This window comes from Arachis hypogaea, chromosome 12, assembly GCF_003086295.3.
Source record: "Arachis hypogaea cultivar Tifrunner chromosome 12, arahy.Tifrunner.gnm2.J5K5, whole genome shotgun sequence".
Taxonomy (NCBI): domain Eukaryota; kingdom Viridiplantae; phylum Streptophyta; class Magnoliopsida; order Fabales; family Fabaceae; genus Arachis; species Arachis hypogaea.
Window position 1 is genome coordinate 117,829,546 of NC_092047.1, and position 19,451 is coordinate 117,848,996.

The 19,451-nt window shown below is 27.1% G+C and overlaps 1 protein-coding gene across 1 annotated transcript; it reads left to right on the forward strand.

Annotated features, from left to right (window-relative positions):
• The first annotated feature begins 12,870 nt into the window (after nt 1-12,870).
• LOC112728723 (uncharacterized) lies at nt 12,871-16,626 on the forward strand. Its single transcript, XM_025778993.3, has 4 exons — nt 12,871-13,529; nt 14,058-14,213; nt 14,413-15,096; nt 15,227-16,626. The coding sequence occupies exons 1-4, from the start codon at nt 13,158-13,160 to the stop codon at nt 16,355-16,357; spliced, it is 2,343 nt and encodes a 780-aa protein (XP_025634778.1). The 5' UTR covers nt 12,871-13,157; the 3' UTR covers nt 16,358-16,626.
• The last annotated feature ends 2,825 nt before the right edge of the window (nt 16,627-19,451 follow it).

Sequence of the window (19,451 nt, forward strand, 5' to 3'; positions counted from 1 at the left end):
AATAAATAGAAAGAGATTAAATTTTATCCTCTAAAATGAAATTCAAAATTTAAAGAATTCAAATTCGAAATTAAATGGGCAAAAAATCTATTGAGTGAATTCAAATTTGCACTGTCCACAATTCCCACCATCTTTTGTAGTAACATGAGTACTGTCTTTCTAATTGCAAATTCAATTTTATATGATAAAACTAAATATTTTCAGTTAAATACTCAAGTAGGGAGAGAGAAGGTTTAGAATAATAATACATTGCAACTTGTGCATATACAGGAATTGAACAAATTGTTCATATTTTGACAAAGTTCCTTTCATTTGCAATTTTTGACAGACTTAAACTCAAGTTTAAAGTTGTATCTAAATGCAACTTGAACTTGAGATATAGGGAGTTATTAAGGCTGAGATCAAGTTAAAGGATGAGGTCACAATAAAGAATGACTCAACAAGTATTATTAATGGTTAACAAATTCGGGTAGCTTATACAGTGTTGTTAACTAATATATACATATTGTATATAAATAGAGTTCAATAAGTTAGTTAAGAGTTTAAGCATTGTGATTCAGTAATTCAGTCTTAGATTTAGTAAAATTTGTAATGTAAGATTTTTTCTTTGTTACTTGTGTTTCAAGACTCACCGATCGTTGGTTTAGAGTAATAAATATATTTTTTTGTTTTTTTTTATTTGTACTATTTTTCTATTATAAGCAACTACAGTAAAACTTCTATGATTAATTTATTTATTCCTTTAAATAAGTGTTAGAAATTTAAATTTTATTTTATACATATAGTAGTTCATTAATTAATAACAAATCTTTAAATATAGAAGTCTGATTCTTAAGAAATTAAATTAGTCATTAACATACTAGATTATATTAAAAAAATATAAGGAGAAATAAAAAAATTAGGAAATTAAAATACAATGGATTAGCATGTGCATATAGCTTGTTTTAATTTAATCTCTCTCTAGATTTAGCTTGTGGTTTGCTTTTGTTTTGTTTGACCTTTTTAATTACCCTAATTTACCTACCAAATAAAAAGATTTCACTTTAGTTGACAAACATCGATAATAAGTAAAAATGTCATCTATAATATTTTATGACAAATTCTACTATTATCAAATTGCCTTTTAAAGCTATGTTTGGTACAGGTCAAATGATGAATAAAATCACACAAACATTTCAAAGTTTCAAACACATGAACCCACAGTAATAAATTTTTTAGACTTGACCTCTAACTACTCTTAATTAAAAATAATATTTTTTTACCATTCTATATAAAAATTAATTAAATAAAAATTTCACCAAAAAGAAGACATGAACGAAATAAAAACAAACTAAAACCCTAATTGGACAAAATTGAGTGTAAACAATTTCTTTTAAGTCCTTCAGCAATCAAATTCAAAGTGACTTGGATCCAAAGAGGTGCTGGGGACGATATTAGGTACCTTGTCAACCTCATCCATGGTTGTTTCTTTTTTTAAATTATTTTGTCTCCCCTACACCACCAAAAAAAAATAAAGGAAATTGTCTCCACATTATTTTGTAATTTTATAAATTAATATATGTATCAAAATGAGAGTTTCTCTTTTGCCTTTCTTTATTTGTCTGGAATTTTGGATTGGATTTATGTGACAATAATGTGTACTTGCACAATCACACGTGTGCATGGAACACTATATAAGAAATTAATCATATATTAAACTAATGATTAGGGTGTACATAAGTCAGATTAGACCGAGTTTAAATTTAGTTTAATTAAATTTAAACTAAAAAAAAAATACCGGATAAAAAATAATACACTTAAACCTGATAAAATATAATTATTCTATTGATCTTTATAGTTTTGCGAAATTTTTAATTAGGTCCTTATACTTATTTTCCTTTTTATTGGGTTTTGTAGCAATTATTTTTTCAATTAGGTCCCTTTTAGCAGTAATTGATTTAATTTTATAGAGATTCAATAAAAAAAATTTGGTACAGGAACTCAAATTAAATAAAAGAAAAAAAAAGTGTAGGAACTTAATTAAAAAAAATTTAGTATAAGGACTCAATTGAAAGAAAAAAAATATAAGGACCTAATTAAAAAAAAATTGTAAAACTATAAGGACTAACAGAGTAATTAAACCTAAAATTAAATATGCTTTAGATTCGGATCGGATTTTGATCACTGCTAGAACTATTGATGAATTGTGTTTAGTTTGGATCTTATTTATGTTTTTCAAATTTTCTTTGCATTTTAATAAATTAATTGATCCTTCAGAATAAAGTTTTAGTTTTTGGCTTTACTAATAGCTATGCGTCATTGCAAAATAATAGCTGTATTATTCTAAATATTATATAAATTATAAAGGGGTGGTGGAGTCATGCATGCAATTTCGATTCTCACCGTCAACTTTAATTTATAATTATGATTATGATGAAAGTCATATATATAAGGTGAAAAAATAAGAAAAGAAGAGAAATATAATTACATATTATATTTGGTTTGTGTTACACTTTCACGATTTAGTGACTTAATCATGCTTTGACTAATCCATAAAAAAAAAAAAAAAAGAGAGGGGGGGGGGGTGTTTGAAAATTGAAATCAATTTATTTATTTATCTCTATGATTGAAGATATGGGCCATATATCAGTCCACAAAGTCGGTTTGCCATAGTCAACGGAATTTGGTTGGGGCCTTAATAATTATTTGGTGTTTAGTAGAGCAAAAATATTATTATTAGTATATTAAAATTAATCATTAAAATTAATTATTAATATATAATTTAATTTATTTTTAATATATATTTTATATTGATGATTGATTTTAATGTATACGTAACATAGTCATTAATAAAATTATTGGATAAAAAGTTCTAATATAAAACTTTGTATTTATTAAGTTAATTAATGCTTTTTATTATTCAGAAGTACTTAATTTAACTTAAATATAATCATAATTCATAAGTGACATTTCGAAGTAGACTTCTTACTAAATCCGGAAGCAAGTACATGTTGCCTCACAAGTTTCATTTATTTAGTATAATAATATAGCTTAATTATTATTTTCGTTTGTGGAAATAATTACGCAATGTCATTTAATTTAATTAAGCTGGTTGCAAAAATAATCATGGCATGCTTTGAGATTAAGAAATGTATCCCAAAACGCCATTCCGATATTATTTAATTTTAACAAATGAATCGTGCTAATATGTATATGTTTTCAAATAGTATTCTTTGAATAAAAAAGTATTAAAAATACACAAAAAACTAATATATTGAAAAATTGGCTTAAAAAATTAGGTCTTTAAATTTTAAAATTTTGTAATTAAATTTTTATATTAGACTTAATTAGATAATTGCAAACAGTTTTTGTTAAAATATGAGAAATATTTTTGGAATGTTCATTTTTATATTTTTATATATATAAGATGAATTATGAAATAATAGAAAGTAATTTTTTGAATTAATTATTGTATTTTTTTTTGAAAATAAAAATAGTAAAATAAATAAGTCCAACAAGTTATTTATACTCATCTCTTTGTGCCGTAAATTTTTTTCCTTCTCCTTTTTCTTCTTCTTTATCACTATTGATACTTCTTTTTCTTCTTCTTTTATTATTTTTTTTCTTTTGTTATCGTCATCACCAACGCTACATCTTTCTCCTCCTCCTCTTTCTCCTTCTTTTTTATTGGACTTTCGTCACCTCTTTTCTTTTCCTCCTTCTCTTCCATTATCTTCATCGCTCGTAATGATCATCATCGTTATAGTCATCGTCGTCGTCTTCTTATACGTATCGCCGTTGTTATCGTCATTATTGATTGTTATCGTTATCGTAAAATTTTTGACATATTGATGACGTTATCTGATCCAAAATTTTTGCCATAGAATTTTTTCAAGTTTTTTTTTGTTTTACTCTCTTAATAAGAATAAAAACAAAAAAAATCAAATAAAGAAGAAGAAAAAACACATAATACTGCAAACTTACTTGGAAGATGATGAATTTACATTTATTCAACTAAAAAAAAGAAATAAGAAAAAAAAAAAGAAGAAGAAAAAAACTGCAGTATTAAAGAAAATATTTTTGTCTATTTGTAACAAATTTTGGTATAAAACTAAGACATTTATATGTTATTATTGAGTAATTTCAGTGTATTTATATTGATAAGTTTTGCATAATTCAAATTCCTTCCTCTTCTCCCTCTTTATTTTTTGTTGCTTTTTCTTCTTTTTTTTTTTATCATTATAGTCTTTTTTTATTTATATTTTTCTTCTTATTTTACTTTTTAAAATTTTTTTTATTTTATTCTTTTAATAAAAAAAATTAAATAAAAAAAAAGAAAAAACACAAAAAAAAAAAAAAAAAACGGCGTGATTTTAATATTGGGTAAACGTTACAGGAGAAATGCGGAAAAAAAAAATACAAAGAAAAACAATTTAATTTTACATGGGCGTTATGTAAGTGAGTTTTGTTAGTACTTAATAGAATTAATTTATTTAAACTTGTTTATAAAAAAAAGTCTTGTAGTGAATAATTATTTAAAAATATATAAAGTCATTTTATGCGTTTGCTTGTTCTATTGTTTCGGAGCTATAATAATTATGTTGGAACTTGGAAGTTACCTGCGGGCTTATTATTGGTTAAGCTGAAATATTTCTGGTCTTTTTCAAAATTATTATCATCTAATTTAATTCTAATATTATATTATGTATAGCATTTTGCTTGCTGTAGGCTGAAACCAAGTTGTATGTATCCAACAATTAAATGTAACAAATTAGAGTTTGGCTAATAATATTTTAGCTCGTTATTATAGCACTCTTGTTATAGGTTATGATGCATGGACACCACACAGATAAGGGATATGATACGATATGGAATATGCGAATACACAAATTTTAAAATCTTATAAAATACGGGGACACGATATATATATAAAATATAAAGTATTTTTAGATAAATTATAATGAATTTTTTATATTTTATTGGTATTAAAATATAAAATAATTTTTTAATTGTTTTTTATGTCTTCTTTTAACTATAAAAGTATTTAAAATATTTTTTGTTTTAATAAATAATATTATATATTATTTTTAAACTCATTTCAAGAATACATGTTAAGAATAAAGTTGGACACGCTGACACGTGATAGTATTTAGGCATTAGGTGTGTCTAAATGTGTTCGAATTTTTTTTTTTATTAAGACACGGTTGGACACGGTAGATACGCGTGTTGAACGAGTGTCGATGAGTGTCGTGTCCGAAATGTGTCCGCCACGCAAATACGGTAACTCAACGAAGTGTCTGTGCTTCATACGTTATAGCCATTTTACGCAAACTAATTACTGCAATAAAATAATAGGATTTAGATCCTTTAAATTTTGAATTTTACTTTAGAGAATAAAGTTTGATTTTTCAGTCTTGAATAATTTCTCTCTCATATTTTTTCTTGGTTCCACCTATGAAATAAATGGTAAAAGATCAAACTTTACTCTCTCAAGTAAAATTCAAAATTTAGAGAATTCACATCTAAATTAAAATAATATATCATAATATCCAAATATTACGGCGGATTTATAAAACGGCCGCATTATTAATGTCATTAATTTTTTTTTTGCAGTATCTTTACTAATGTAAAAAGTTTTAGCTAAATAAAATTATAATGTTTCAAGTTATAATGTATTTTTCGTTGCTTATAAAGCTTCAAACATTTCTCTGTTGAGTAATTCTAAAGCCGTAATTATAATAATAATAGGTGTCATTAAATAAGACGCCAGAAATGTTTAAGAAAAACATGCATGTGTATTAATAATTTAATATTTTGTAAAAGAATGGAATAGGTAAAAGAAAAAATTAAAAAAAGAAAGGTGAGATGGAAATATACTAATAGAGTATTATTAAAATATAAAAAAATTAGAGCAAGTATTAAATAGAACGTGACGAAAGAGAAAGAAGAAATTCTCTAACCGAAAAATGGCCACAAAAAATTAGATGTTTTATTTGCACGGAAATAATTAATTTAAAAGTTTTGAGGAATTAAAGAATTATAGAGAGAGAAAGAGACATTTAGCATTTTAAACTTTTTATATTTTTATTATTAAAACTAGTAATTAATTTTGAAAAATATTTATAAGAACTCTAAAAATACTACTAACTAGAAAACCCTAAATAATAGTAATTAACAATGATTAATTAATTAATGAATAACTTTTTATTTTGAAAATGTTTTTTCGTGTATATATATATATATATATATATATATATATATATATATATATATATATATATATTATTTTTAAGATTTACAATTTAAAATTTTAATTAAAATATAACATAATTATTATTTGAAAAATAATATTACCACTCTTATTTTTTATAATATCACTTCACATGTGATTTTTTGCATTGTATATTTGTATGAATTTATAAAAAAAAAAGTAAAATTAATGAACTTTTTCTTTTTAATATTATATTATTAGAGGTGAAATCTTTCCTCATAAATCAAATTGTGTGTTAAATACTATTATGGCCATTTACAAAACGTCAGTGACGATTTGTGTTTCTTTAATTAAAATAATTTTTTTTTAACAAAACGTCAGTGATATTTTGTATTTTAATAATTAAAATAATATTTTTTATTACAAAACGTTAGTAACGTTTTATTTTTTTATAATTTAAAAATATATTTTTTTTATAAAACGTCAATGACGTTTTGTGCTATCACCACAACTATGTAGAACACTAAAATAATAAAATATTTTTGTATTTCATATTAAAATTATTTATATATAAAAATTTTAGCCAAAATTAATAGCAATAGCAATATTCATGCATTCTCTTATTATTTTAACAAATTTGCTTATATTAAAATTTTACAATATTTCATAAATTAAAAAGTAAATTAGTTCTTAAATTTAAAAAAAGCCAAGCTAAGGTGGCCCACATGAAGAAAAAGACAGTCTCCACACTGATGTTGTCTTCACAAAGGAAAAATTTGATCTAACGGCTCACTGAATATTATAGATTAATACAATGTTAGAGAGGATTCTAATTAGTCATTAATTCAACTTTTGAAGAAAAAAGAAAAAAGCATCCACATGCACCCACATGTGGACCTGTGGTGCACATTAGTCAAGTGTAGTATCCTCCAAAGAAGAAAAAATCCCCACTAAAAATTAAAATCTATAACAATTAATGTTGGTTGCATTTAATTGTTGACTTCAACCGTTGACTTGGTACCATGGTAGAATCATATCATACATATGTACTCAATTAAATGTTGGGAGAACATGCAATGTTCATACATTGATGAAAATAAAAAGTTTTGCTAATTATTGTGTATTTTATTTTTAATCCAAAGTTTCAAATTTACAAAAAATGAAAATTAAAACTTTAATACACTAAAAATAATCAATAATATTAGAAAAATAAAAAAAATTAAAATTTATTTTATTTAATATTCATTAATTATTGATAAATAAGATAAATTCTAATTAATTTTGGCTAATTATTTTTTTTATCAAATATTTTTAAAATAAAATAATACTACTAAAAATTTAAAAAATATATGTAATTATTTTCATTCGGAACTTATTGTGTGTCGATTAACAAAATTCTTAAGAAAATATTGATAATACAAAATTAACGTGTCTTGGATTATTGTTAATAAAAAATGAGTTTAATTTTGATATACTGATAGTATAAAGTATTTTATATAGTCGTGCAATTATATCTGTTCTTTTGAATGATCATTTATACAGTTAATGTAAAAAGTAGTTATTTTTATTGATGTGATATTACGTAATTAAATGTATATGTATTATACTATGAGTCAGTGGCAGAACTTGAAACAAAATTTTGGGAGGCCAGATAGAAGATAATTGTCAAAATGCTTTTGATATGGATCCCATTTAAGATAAGCTCGTCTAATCTCATATCTCTGGTTTGGGTGATATTGCCAAATTTAAAGTCGTTTTTCAGGGGTCTCGTTTCAAAAAATTAAGGTCAAACTCATCAGATGTAACTTTTTGAACTTTTGAAGGTTGTATCTCATTTTTTTCATGATTCATTAAAGTAGAAGAACTACCTACAGGTGTTGATATTGTAAAAATTATATGTTTTTCTTCTTAAATATTAGCCTTCCTCTTAAAAAATGCATCGATTATTTGATTTTTCATTATTATTTTATATAAAAATTTGAATATATATATATCTTATAGAATATGAAAAGAAGAAGTTAGAAGAACAAATATTAAAATTTATAATATTTATTGATTTTTTTATCAATTTATATAAATACAATAATATTAATACTTATTGAATATTCTATTATTTTTTATCATATAAAAATTAAATTAAATAAATAATAAAATATAAAATAATATTAAATTAAATTAAATAAAAAATATCTAATTTTTTATATTTGAACTTAAAGATAGAGAGAGTGTTGTTTATTTGAATTTATTGGATACTTTAACTCATAGTAAAGTATTTAAGTCAATTGAATTATTTTTTATCTTTTAAAAAAGTACAAATAATTTTTTTATAAAAAATTTGGGGGTCCATGATCCTTTTTGTCTTAACTAAGCTCCACTACTATGAGTGTATTAAAATTAAATTTGTAAAAAAATTAAGTAGCAATGAATATATGACCTTTATATGTATATGGTGATTGAATTTGTAAATTGTATGAAGAAGGAAAATTCGTATACCAAGCATTTAGGCATTGGTAACAGCTCATGCACCACTGAAAGTGGATATTAAAAAGTGAGTATGACTATTATAATGTGTGCGTTGGATTGATAAGTTTAAATTGTGACAGGTGGGGTTTTATGGCTAGGGTTCCCCTATTAATCAAACCATCAAATACTATGCTAGGGGACCCAAAAACAATGATAGTGTTAACATTTTTATCACTCGGTTAGAGTTAGATACCTCAAAGGGTAACAACCAAGCATGTGATGAGTTATTATTAGTTTCTAGTCACTTGAATTCTAAAAGCGTTTTACGTTATGATTAAATTAGTAGGATTTTTAACATAATATGTTATTAGTTAAGTAAAAAGTTTTTGCTAAAAGAATGTACAATAATACATAGTTAAATATATTATATGATTTTTTATGCTGAAAATACATATGAATTAAATAATTTCATTAATTGCTTTTTTTTTTAAGTTGTTTACGGAATTTTTCAGTTCGACAATATTTGAATTCTATTTAATAGTAGTTTATTATTGACTAATGAATTATTGTAAGATATAAGACGAAATTCGAACTTTCAATACTTATTTAAACAAACGAATGGATTAATTACTCGATTAATTCAAGGTGGTTATGAATTACTTTCTTTATTTAATTTGTTTAGGTAAAGTTATCATGAATATCTTATAAACTTTGATTACTTGTCACTCTTATCTTGAAATACATAGGAATATCCCATTTTCCCATTCTGATTGATCCTATATATCCTCTATTGCTTATTAACAAAGAGAGTTTTTAAAAGGGGTAACATATATCTTGTAATAAGTAACTTTTGGCAATGATTATTATCAGCTTCAATTTTAATTTTACTTCATTGCTTTAAGGCGTAATAAACCTACCATGTTCGTTTCATGCAGCTTCATTCTTTTTTATATATATTACTAGTGCTTGTTTAGGTCCTATTATGTTGATTAAAAAAAATCGATCTTTTTATTTATTTTAATAAAAAAATATTTTTTATTTTTTAACATATTTAATAATTTTTAATATTTTTAGTAGTAAAAATAAAAAATATTTTTTTAAAAGTTACCATTTACATTTTTATAAAGATTTTTTTAAAAAATATATTTTTATATAATAAATAAACAATTTTTTTTATATTATTATAGTTAAACATAATTGATAAATAAAATATATTTTTATATGAGATATCAAAACATAAAATTACTTTTATTTTTTTATAAGATTTTTTTAAAAAAATAACTAAAAAAAATATTTTTTTAGAAAATTACCTAAACAGGCTCTAAATATTCCTCATCATAATGATATATTAATATTATTCTTTTGATTAAATAACCATAATATAGTAATTAATATGTATAATAGCTCAAATTAAATCACCCATCATAACAAAAAAAAAAAAAGGTATGCATATTAATTTTTGACTAATTTGTACTATTCTGTATTGTTTTAATTAACTGTACAATGATTCATTGAATCTTAATGTTCAAGAAAAATAGGTCTATTACCATGGACAATCTTTCAGATTTCACTGGTATCACTATATATAGTTGCTTGGTATTAATGTGAAGGATATAGTATACGCATATTACAAAGGCACATGGCATTGATTTTCTAATTACTTACAAGGTAAGTATGTGATGGAGTTGAATAGTCAATGTGACAATGTTAAATTAGGTTAGCTCATCAAATAGAAAAGAACCTTCAATTAAGGTTCATTACATTATTATAATTTAATTTCTCATTGTAAATTAAATTAAATCTTCCTTCTTATACAAAGTTACAAACCAACTAAAATAAAATAATTAAATAAACATAATAATCACATTTCATCATCCCATGCATTCATCCATTCTATTTAATTTAACTTATCACGCACAACATGTTTTTCATAAATTTTTAATAATAATAATAATAATAATACATAAAAAATTAATCACTAATCAATCATTGTGTATAAAAATACATATTTATTATCTCATAAAAAATTATTATTCTAATTGTAAATAAATTTTGATTTTTTTATTATAATTTGATTATCCTATTATAATTTGATTATTTTAACAATTAATTATTTAATTAAAAAATTATTTCTATCAATAATATAAATATTTATAAATTTATATTATCTGATTTAATAACTGAATTTTAGTATACACATAAATTTATATTTTTCAAATGAATCAATTAAAATTAATTATCCTCTCCTAATGAGGGTATGTATAAAAAGTACGAAATTTTATTAGTATACATGGTGGTTATATGGACCCTTAAAAATGTAGTTTGATATATATTGAAAAAAAAGCCCATAATGCTATACAATATACATATAAATTCAGTAATGTTAGGAAGAAGGAAAAAAAAAATCAAAATTTACTTTATATAATATTTATTATTAAATAAGACAAAAATTTTAATTATTTTAGCTGTTTTTGTTTTGTTTTTGGAACATTATGATATAAGTTAATCAATCCCCTTCAACGTAAAAACAGAGCTACTCATTTAATGGAATGGATATAGTTTGATATATTCTGTTGACAATAAAGGATTATACACTTCGTTGGAGTGGATAAACCAAAATTATAAAGTTGATATGTCTTTCTCTCTTAACTCTTCTCGCGGAAAAGCAAAATAATTCTTCAAATAAAGTTGAAAATAAGAAGAAAATAAAAAATTCCTAAAAAAGGAAAAAACAAAACAAGTGGAAAACAACCTCGTAATTACGGCGTCAGTACATAGCACCCTCCTCAAGATAATAAAACTAAATAATTACACCTTATAAAATTAAACAATTATTACTAATAATCTTACACTTGTAAACTTTATTATCAAGTATATGTCAATTTAGTGATGAGAATTAGAGACATATAACAATGGTCTTAAATAGGGACTCTAGAATTGGTTCTATTACATATTGTTCAGATTAAGGGAATATAAAAAAATATATAAAGAAAGAAAATAAATAAAAATATAAATTTTTTGTTGTTTGGATAAAAAAAATTAGAATAAAAGAAAAAATAGTGTGGGATTTACTAATTTTTTTTTAAATGAGATGAAAATGAAGACAAAATATGTAAATAAGGATAAAATTACTAATTTATTTTTTGATTAATAAAAAAATTAAAAAATCTAAAGATATTAGTGTAATTTTTTTTATTTTAATATTTTTTTATTTTTTATCTAAACAAAAGATTTTTTTAATTTTCTTTTTATTTATTTTTTATCAAACAACACAAAATAATTATTTTTTTTCATTTTTTATTTTTTTTTTATTTTATTTTTCATTATCTATCCAAACAAAATGTTAAAGTAAAAGATGTCAAAGAAACGAACAAGTCTACCATATCCATATATAAATTGAGATTAGGGTTTCTTAAAAAGATATATCATTGTGTTAGTATTTAAAAACCAAACTAAAGCATTTTATTAACAAGAAAAATCGCTTACATAATTTTATGTTGAGTTTATACTTTATATATATAGTACATGTTTTAAATAACAAAATATAAAAATATTAAAAGGAGAGAAGCAAAGACAGTTTATATTATGGGTTAAATAAAAAATTTAACAAATCTTTGATCCATTTTTATATTCATTTGATCAAATTAAAATAAATCAAACAAATCTAAAGTTTAAGGTGTAAAAAAACTCACATAAAATATTTTAATACAAATAATTAAAAATTATTAAACCACACTTTATATATAAAAAAAATCATCAAATTAGTTATTTATATAAAGGTAAAAACTCAGGTGGAGTCGACTTAACGTGAAGTTGATAGTTGAAAGCCGCTAGATGAAAATTTAGTCAAATCAGTTATTTAACGACTCTCAATTATCAACTTCATGTGAAGTCGATTGCACCTGAGTTTTTACCTTATATAAAATATATAATAATTAATTATATATATAAATAATATTTTTATTATTAAATAATTTAATATATTTTCCTAAACTACTTGTGAATATATCTAAATTACTATTTGGTATAAAACATAGGGAGACATAATAGCTGCTAGAAATTAATATTCACCTCAGATATAATAATAGTCAACATGTCTACATTGGATTCAACGAACTCAACCTTAACCAAACCCACGAGTGGGGTTAGCTTCCCAATGCAACACTTTCGAGTTTAGATTTTAGTATTTTACATTACATACATACATACATACATACATACATACATACATACATACGCACACAACACGGTTTCACACTATTCACGAAATTCACATAAACCATTCATCGAACACTTTCAACGCATAACACAAACACCACCCATCTCTCTCTCTCTCTCTCTGTTCTTATTATATTAACTCTGCATATTCATATTCTCCTCCATTTCCAACTCCCAACCAAACTACACTAACACACGCACAAAAAGATCAACACTTTCTTCCTTCTCTTCTCTCTCTGCATTCTTCAATAACCTTATTTCTCTTTCCTCTTTCTAGCAGCAACAGATGGTGGTGAAGATGATGAAGTGGAGGCCATGGCCTCCACTTGTTTCTCGCAAGTATGAGGTTAAACTCTTCGTACGGACTCTCAACGGCTGCGATCTCCTACGCGAAGCTTCACAGAAGGGGTCATCAACGCCGCTTTCACTCGAAGTTAGGTGGAAGGGTCCAAAACTGAAACTTGGCTCGCTACGCCGCAGCTCCGTCGCCAGAAACTTCACTAGGGAGGTGGAGTTGGCGGCTCTGGAGGAGGGAGATGAGGTTAACGGAAAAAACGACGTCGTTTCGTGGGAGGAAGAGTTTCAGAGCGTGTGTACCCTCTCTGCTTACAAGGACAATGTGTTTCATCCCTGGGAGATCGGGTTCACTCTCTTCAATGTAACTTTCTGGCTCACATAAATTCAGAATTTTGTTTCTCTTCTTGTGGGGTCTCTGGATTTTGTGTGAAGATTTTATTTTGGATTTGTCATATGTCAAAACTGGAGGCGAAAAAATGAGGTTTTTCAATTTGGGGGTTTTCGTAAGATGTTTTAGAAGTTGGTCAAAATTCAAAGTATTTTCATTCACCTCTTTCCAATTTCTTATTAAAAAACCGATTTTTACCTGGTTTATGGCAGAGCTTTTGGATTCCTCTGTGATCTACAATACGCACATGGATTTGCAACAATTAAAATGGATAATTTTGGTTTTCTCTGTATTTATTCTCTCTCCCTAGAATCTAGCGTGTTTTGTAACAAATTTTGGGATGTTTCCTCCCCCATTTTGTTAATCCAAGGGTGGGGTTATATTGGCTATTGGGTTTTTTTATTTTTTATTTTTATTTCTTTGGTTCTGTTAGTTTGATTGAGAAGGGTATGTTCTATTGTTGTTCCTGTGAATAGAATTTGACGTGGTTCTCTGCTGCAGGGGTTGAATCAAAGGTCAAAGGGAAAGGTTCCGGTGGTTGGAACAGCATCCTTGAATCTAGCTGAATTTGCATCTGCAGTTGATCAAAAGGATTTTGATTTGAACATTCCACTCATACTTTCTGGTGGTTCTGTTGAGCCTTCTCTTTCACTCAGTGTATGTTTAGTTTATGCCAAATTTTTTAGTCACTTTTTTGCCCCTTCTTTTATGTTACATGACATGTACTATTTTTTTACCATGTTTGGATATATGCTGGTTCATTCAACTCACTGTGATTGGTGATATTTAATTCTACACAACATTGACACTTTTTGATTGTTATGTACTTGTCATAACAGCTCTTGATCCTATGCAGATATCGATTAGCTTAGTGGAGCTAAGAGCTGCTCAAGAAAGCTCGGAGCTGGTTCCCAAATCGGTTGTGCCAGTCGCCTCAACCCCGCCTCAGTCTGAGGAAACAACCTTGGCTGAAAAAGATGAACTTTCCACTATCAAAGCTGGTCTTAGGAAAGTGAAGATTTTGACCGAGTTTGTGTCGGTCAGGAAAGCGAAGAAGTCATGCCACGAGGAAGAGGGGAGTGAAGGCAATTTCTCTTCTCGGAGCGAGGACGGTGAGTACAATTACCCACTTGACTCTGATTCCCTTGATGATTTTGAGGAAGGAGAATCGGATGAGGTAAAGGAGGCTTCAAGGAAATCATTCAGTTATGGAAAGCTAGCTCATGCGAACGCTGGGGGATCGTTCTATTCTAGCATGAGGATAAATGCCAATCATGAAGATTGGATATACTACAGCAATCACAAATCTGATGCTGGGGGTTCACAGATAGAGGATTCATCTGTGTCAGCCACCTCGGAGCCTTACTTATCACAAAGTTCAAGGCGCAGCATACTGCCTTGGAGGAAGAGGAAGTTGAGTTTCAGGTCTCCTAAATCTAAGGGAGAACCATTGTTAAAGAAGGCCTATGGGGAAGAAGGTGGTGATGACATTGATTTTGATCGCCGGCAGCTTAGCTCTGATGAATCCCTTTCACCTGGGGTATGTATTTTGCTTTTTTTTTTTCTTGCTTTCATGAAACTTGATTCTAAGGTCTTTTGATTGGTGCCTAGTTATTAGTGATTTCATATTTGTGGTAAACGATATATTTAGTATTGATTCTGTATTGCAGTCGCGGAAGACTGAGGATGATTCATGCGCAAATCGATCATCAGTGTCCGAATTCGGTGATGACAACTTTGCTGTAGGGAGTTGGGAGCAGAAGGAAGTAATGAGCCGCGATGGTCATATGAAGCTTCAAACACAGGTCTTCTTTGCTTCTATTGATCAACGTAGCGAACGCGCAGCAGGTGAGAGTGCGTGTACGGCTCTTGTTGCTGTCATTGCCGATTGGTTCCAAAGCAATCGTGATCTCATGCCCATAAAGTCCCAGTTTGATAGCTTAATTCGAGAAGGCTCATTAGAATGGAGGAATTTGTGTGAAAACCAGACATATAGAGAACGATTTCCCGACAAGCATTTCGATCTTGAAACTGTCATTCAAGCCAAAATACGTTCCCTGTCTGTGGTTCCTGAGAAGTCCTTTATCGGTTTTTTCCATCCAGAGGGAATGGAAGAGGGGAGATTCGACTTTCTTCATGGTGCCATGTCTTTTGATAACATTTGGGATGAGATCAGTCACACAGCACAGGTGTGCGCGAACAATGGTGAACCGCAACTTTACATTATTAGTTGGAATGACCATTTTTTCATCCTCAAAGTCGAATCCGATGCATACTACATCATTGACACATTGGGAGAGCGGCTTTATGAAGGATGCAATCAGGCATATATCTTGAAATTCGACAGCAACACAACAATATACAAGGTGCAAGATGATGTGCAGTCCTCAGATGAAAAAACATCCTCTGACCTTCAAACTGTAGCTGAAGTATTAGACAACAATGACAAGCAGATCCAGCAAATCAATGGTAAAGAGGTTGATTCTGCCGTGGATACGGAAGAACAATCGAAGTCTGAACCTGAAGAAGAGGCTGTTTGCCGAGGGAAAGAAGCCTGCAAAGAGTACATCAAAAGCTTCTTGGCAGCAATACCTATTAGAGAGTTGCAAGCAGATGTCAAGAAAGGTTTAATCTCATCAACCCCACTTCACCATAGGCTCCAAATTGAGTTTCACTACACTCAATTGTTGCAGTCTTATGATGTTGTACCAGTGGTTGGTTCAGTGGCTGAACCATCATCCATGACCATGATGAATGTGCCAGAAACTCTTGCCCTTGCAGTAACTGAGATTCCAGCATAATCCTATTGTAAATTGTATCAAGTGAGGTTATTACTCTAATTAGTCTTAACTACTTAAAAGGGGTGCTTTTAACTTTTTATGATCTAAGATTAACAAGAGAAAAAAAAAAAAGGCTCATTGAATGAGTTCTGTAATGTGGCAGTTGCCTTGTTTTTGGACTAATCCTTTTTAGGGAAAAGGGTATCTTGTAAATGTATCTGTAATTTTCCCTTCCTTTTTTTCAAGTGAGCTCAAACTTTTGGCATCTAATTAACATGTAGTTGGCAAAATACTACTCTTGTGAATTTGGCTTTTGTTGCATTTGTATTTTGTAGTTCCCTACACGATTTGTCTGTCTCCAACTGTGACTCCAATTTCACCTTTCCAAATATCTATTCTTTGGTTGTTTCCTGACAGAAATGGTTCTGGTCTATTGGTTATGCTATGATCCTTGGATTTTACACATTAGAACACTAGTTTAGCTTTGAATTTAGTTATATCAATTTACATGCAACTCTTTCTCATGATTAAAAATAGGTTTTGATGTTTAATCACAAAAAAGTTTGGTTGTAACTACCGGAAGAATTTGTTTTTTAGTGTATTAGTAGTTTACAAATATATTATATTGACAATTTGCAGAACAAGTCAAATTATGTTCAGAAAGGTATTAGTCTCTCTTTCTTTTGGTAATAGGAGGGTGAAAAATGAAAGAATTATGTATCAATTCTTTTTATAATTAATTTCAATAGAAGTGGTTGTAAAATTTAAGTATTTTAGGGGGATAAAAAGATAATTGACTAACAAATTATGTTTATATAGATGCCAAAAAATAAAATTAAAAGTCTCACTAATTTTACATTAAAATATTGGATTGACAATTTAGTATTTAGCCATGAAAAGCATTTCAATGAAATGATTGATAACAAGAAAAATAAGCATAGAACAAAATTCAAAACACTACTACATGAACATTTGTGAACACACGTGTTGACAAGACAGGATTTAGGGTTTTAGACAGGGTGTGACCATGATTGTTAGAACTTAGAAAGACACCAACAATGAAGTTTTCTGACAAAAAAAAAAAAAAAAACAATGAATTTGAACAGAGTGTAGCTGTATATGTGTGTGGCCAGGTACACTGACACCCCATAACAGCCAATGTATAATGTGTCTATGCCTCTAGATTTTGTGATAACTACACTGTTCACACCTTCTCTCATTGGCTATCACCATGTAGGTTGATCTATGTATGTATGCAACTATGCATGATATGCTAAACTCAATTTGATGCATCTAACATCTTAGATATTACCTTGTATCTAGTACCATATAATATTTTTTCTTTCTCTTTTGGTATTATAATAATAATAATATATTATGATTTAACTCTTCAAATGCATATGATGGTGGGTTTGATGTCCAGGCTGGCCCTTGTAGTGTTGTCTTCTTTATAATATTATTTATTATTATTCTCTAATGTGATGCTGGTTTCTGAATAAGTAGGTTTGGAGAGAAGAACTTTTAATTTATATTTTAAAAGTCAGTCTACACATTCAGGAGGAATGTATGTATAGAAGTGAGAATTTCAGTTATATTTTTTGTTTTTGGGCATATGACAAATTTGATTAATGATTAATAATAAGAGTTTAGTTTTGATGGACTTACAATGTGAAATGTTTTATACAGTTGTGTAATCATTAACGTAGTCAATGTTATTAATGTGATGTTATATGCTTGGATTCACGTGTAAAACGATTTTACACTGACACTACATCAAAATTAAATTTTAATAATAAATAAAAAACTTTTCATAAAAAATATTTTTCTTTTCTATTCAATAATAATAAGATACCTAATAAACTTCATATTATTTATGATGCATGGAAACTGACACGGACATGGGACACGACACGACATGGGACACGCCGACACGCGAATTTTAAAATCTTATATGACACGGGGACATGCATATATATAAAATATAAAGTATTTTTTAGATAAATTGTAATGATATTTTGATATTTTATTGATATTAAAATATAAATTAAAATTTTTAATTATTTTTAATGTCTTATTTTAATTATATCAAGTATTTAAAATATTTTTTGTTTTAATAAATAATAATATATACTGTATCTAAATTTATTTTAAGAATATATGGTAAGAATAAGACTGGATACGCGGATCCGTGATGGTATTTAGGTGTGTCCAGGCGTATCCGGAGAAGAATTTTTTATTTTTTATTAAGACACGGTTGGACACAACAGATACACGTGTCGGACGAGTGTTAGTAAAAGTGAGTGTCGTGTCCAAAATATGTCTGACACGTGAACACGATAATTCAACGAAGTGCCCGTACTTCATAGATATTTTGCTTATTAATATTTGGAGAATGTCAGGGGATTGACATTTTTAGTGAAAGAAAAATGGAAAATCGGCTAATGATGATTCAAATGCAAAGTAAAAATAAAGAAAAATTTGCTGATGATCTAATATTTCTCTTAATATTTAATAGAAGACAAGAGAGAATAATTTTATAAAACATCAATAACATGATGATAAAAAATCTATGAACTCAAAAATTATCCAGATCCTTTACTATTAATTTGCTCTTAGTGGCTTAAAAGATGTGAATATGAGAATACTTATTATTTCTCTAAAGTGTATTTAAAGCTATATATCAGTAATGTTAAGAAGACAAAAAAAAAAAATTTAGTCAATTTACCTTATTTAATAATTAACAAATATTAAATAAAGCAAATTTTGATTATTTTTTATTAATATATTTTGGTTACTAAATATTTTCACAGAAATATTAACCTTACCTACTATTAAACATGTTCATCTTTACTAATGAAGCCTGTCTAGGAATTGATGAGTTTGGAAAACTCTAAATTAATATGTGTGATGACTAAACATTATTAAAATTAATTAATTGCAAAATTATTTGATCTGAATTTTTATTCAATACATTGATGATTATAATTTTGCTGCAGGTTTAATCATGGGCCGGAAATAAATGTATTGTGCTAAGCCCAATTTACACTCAGCCTTGGTTTTAATAACAAAAATAAATGTGGCTGTTTTAATGTTACTTGGGCCCAAATAATTTTCT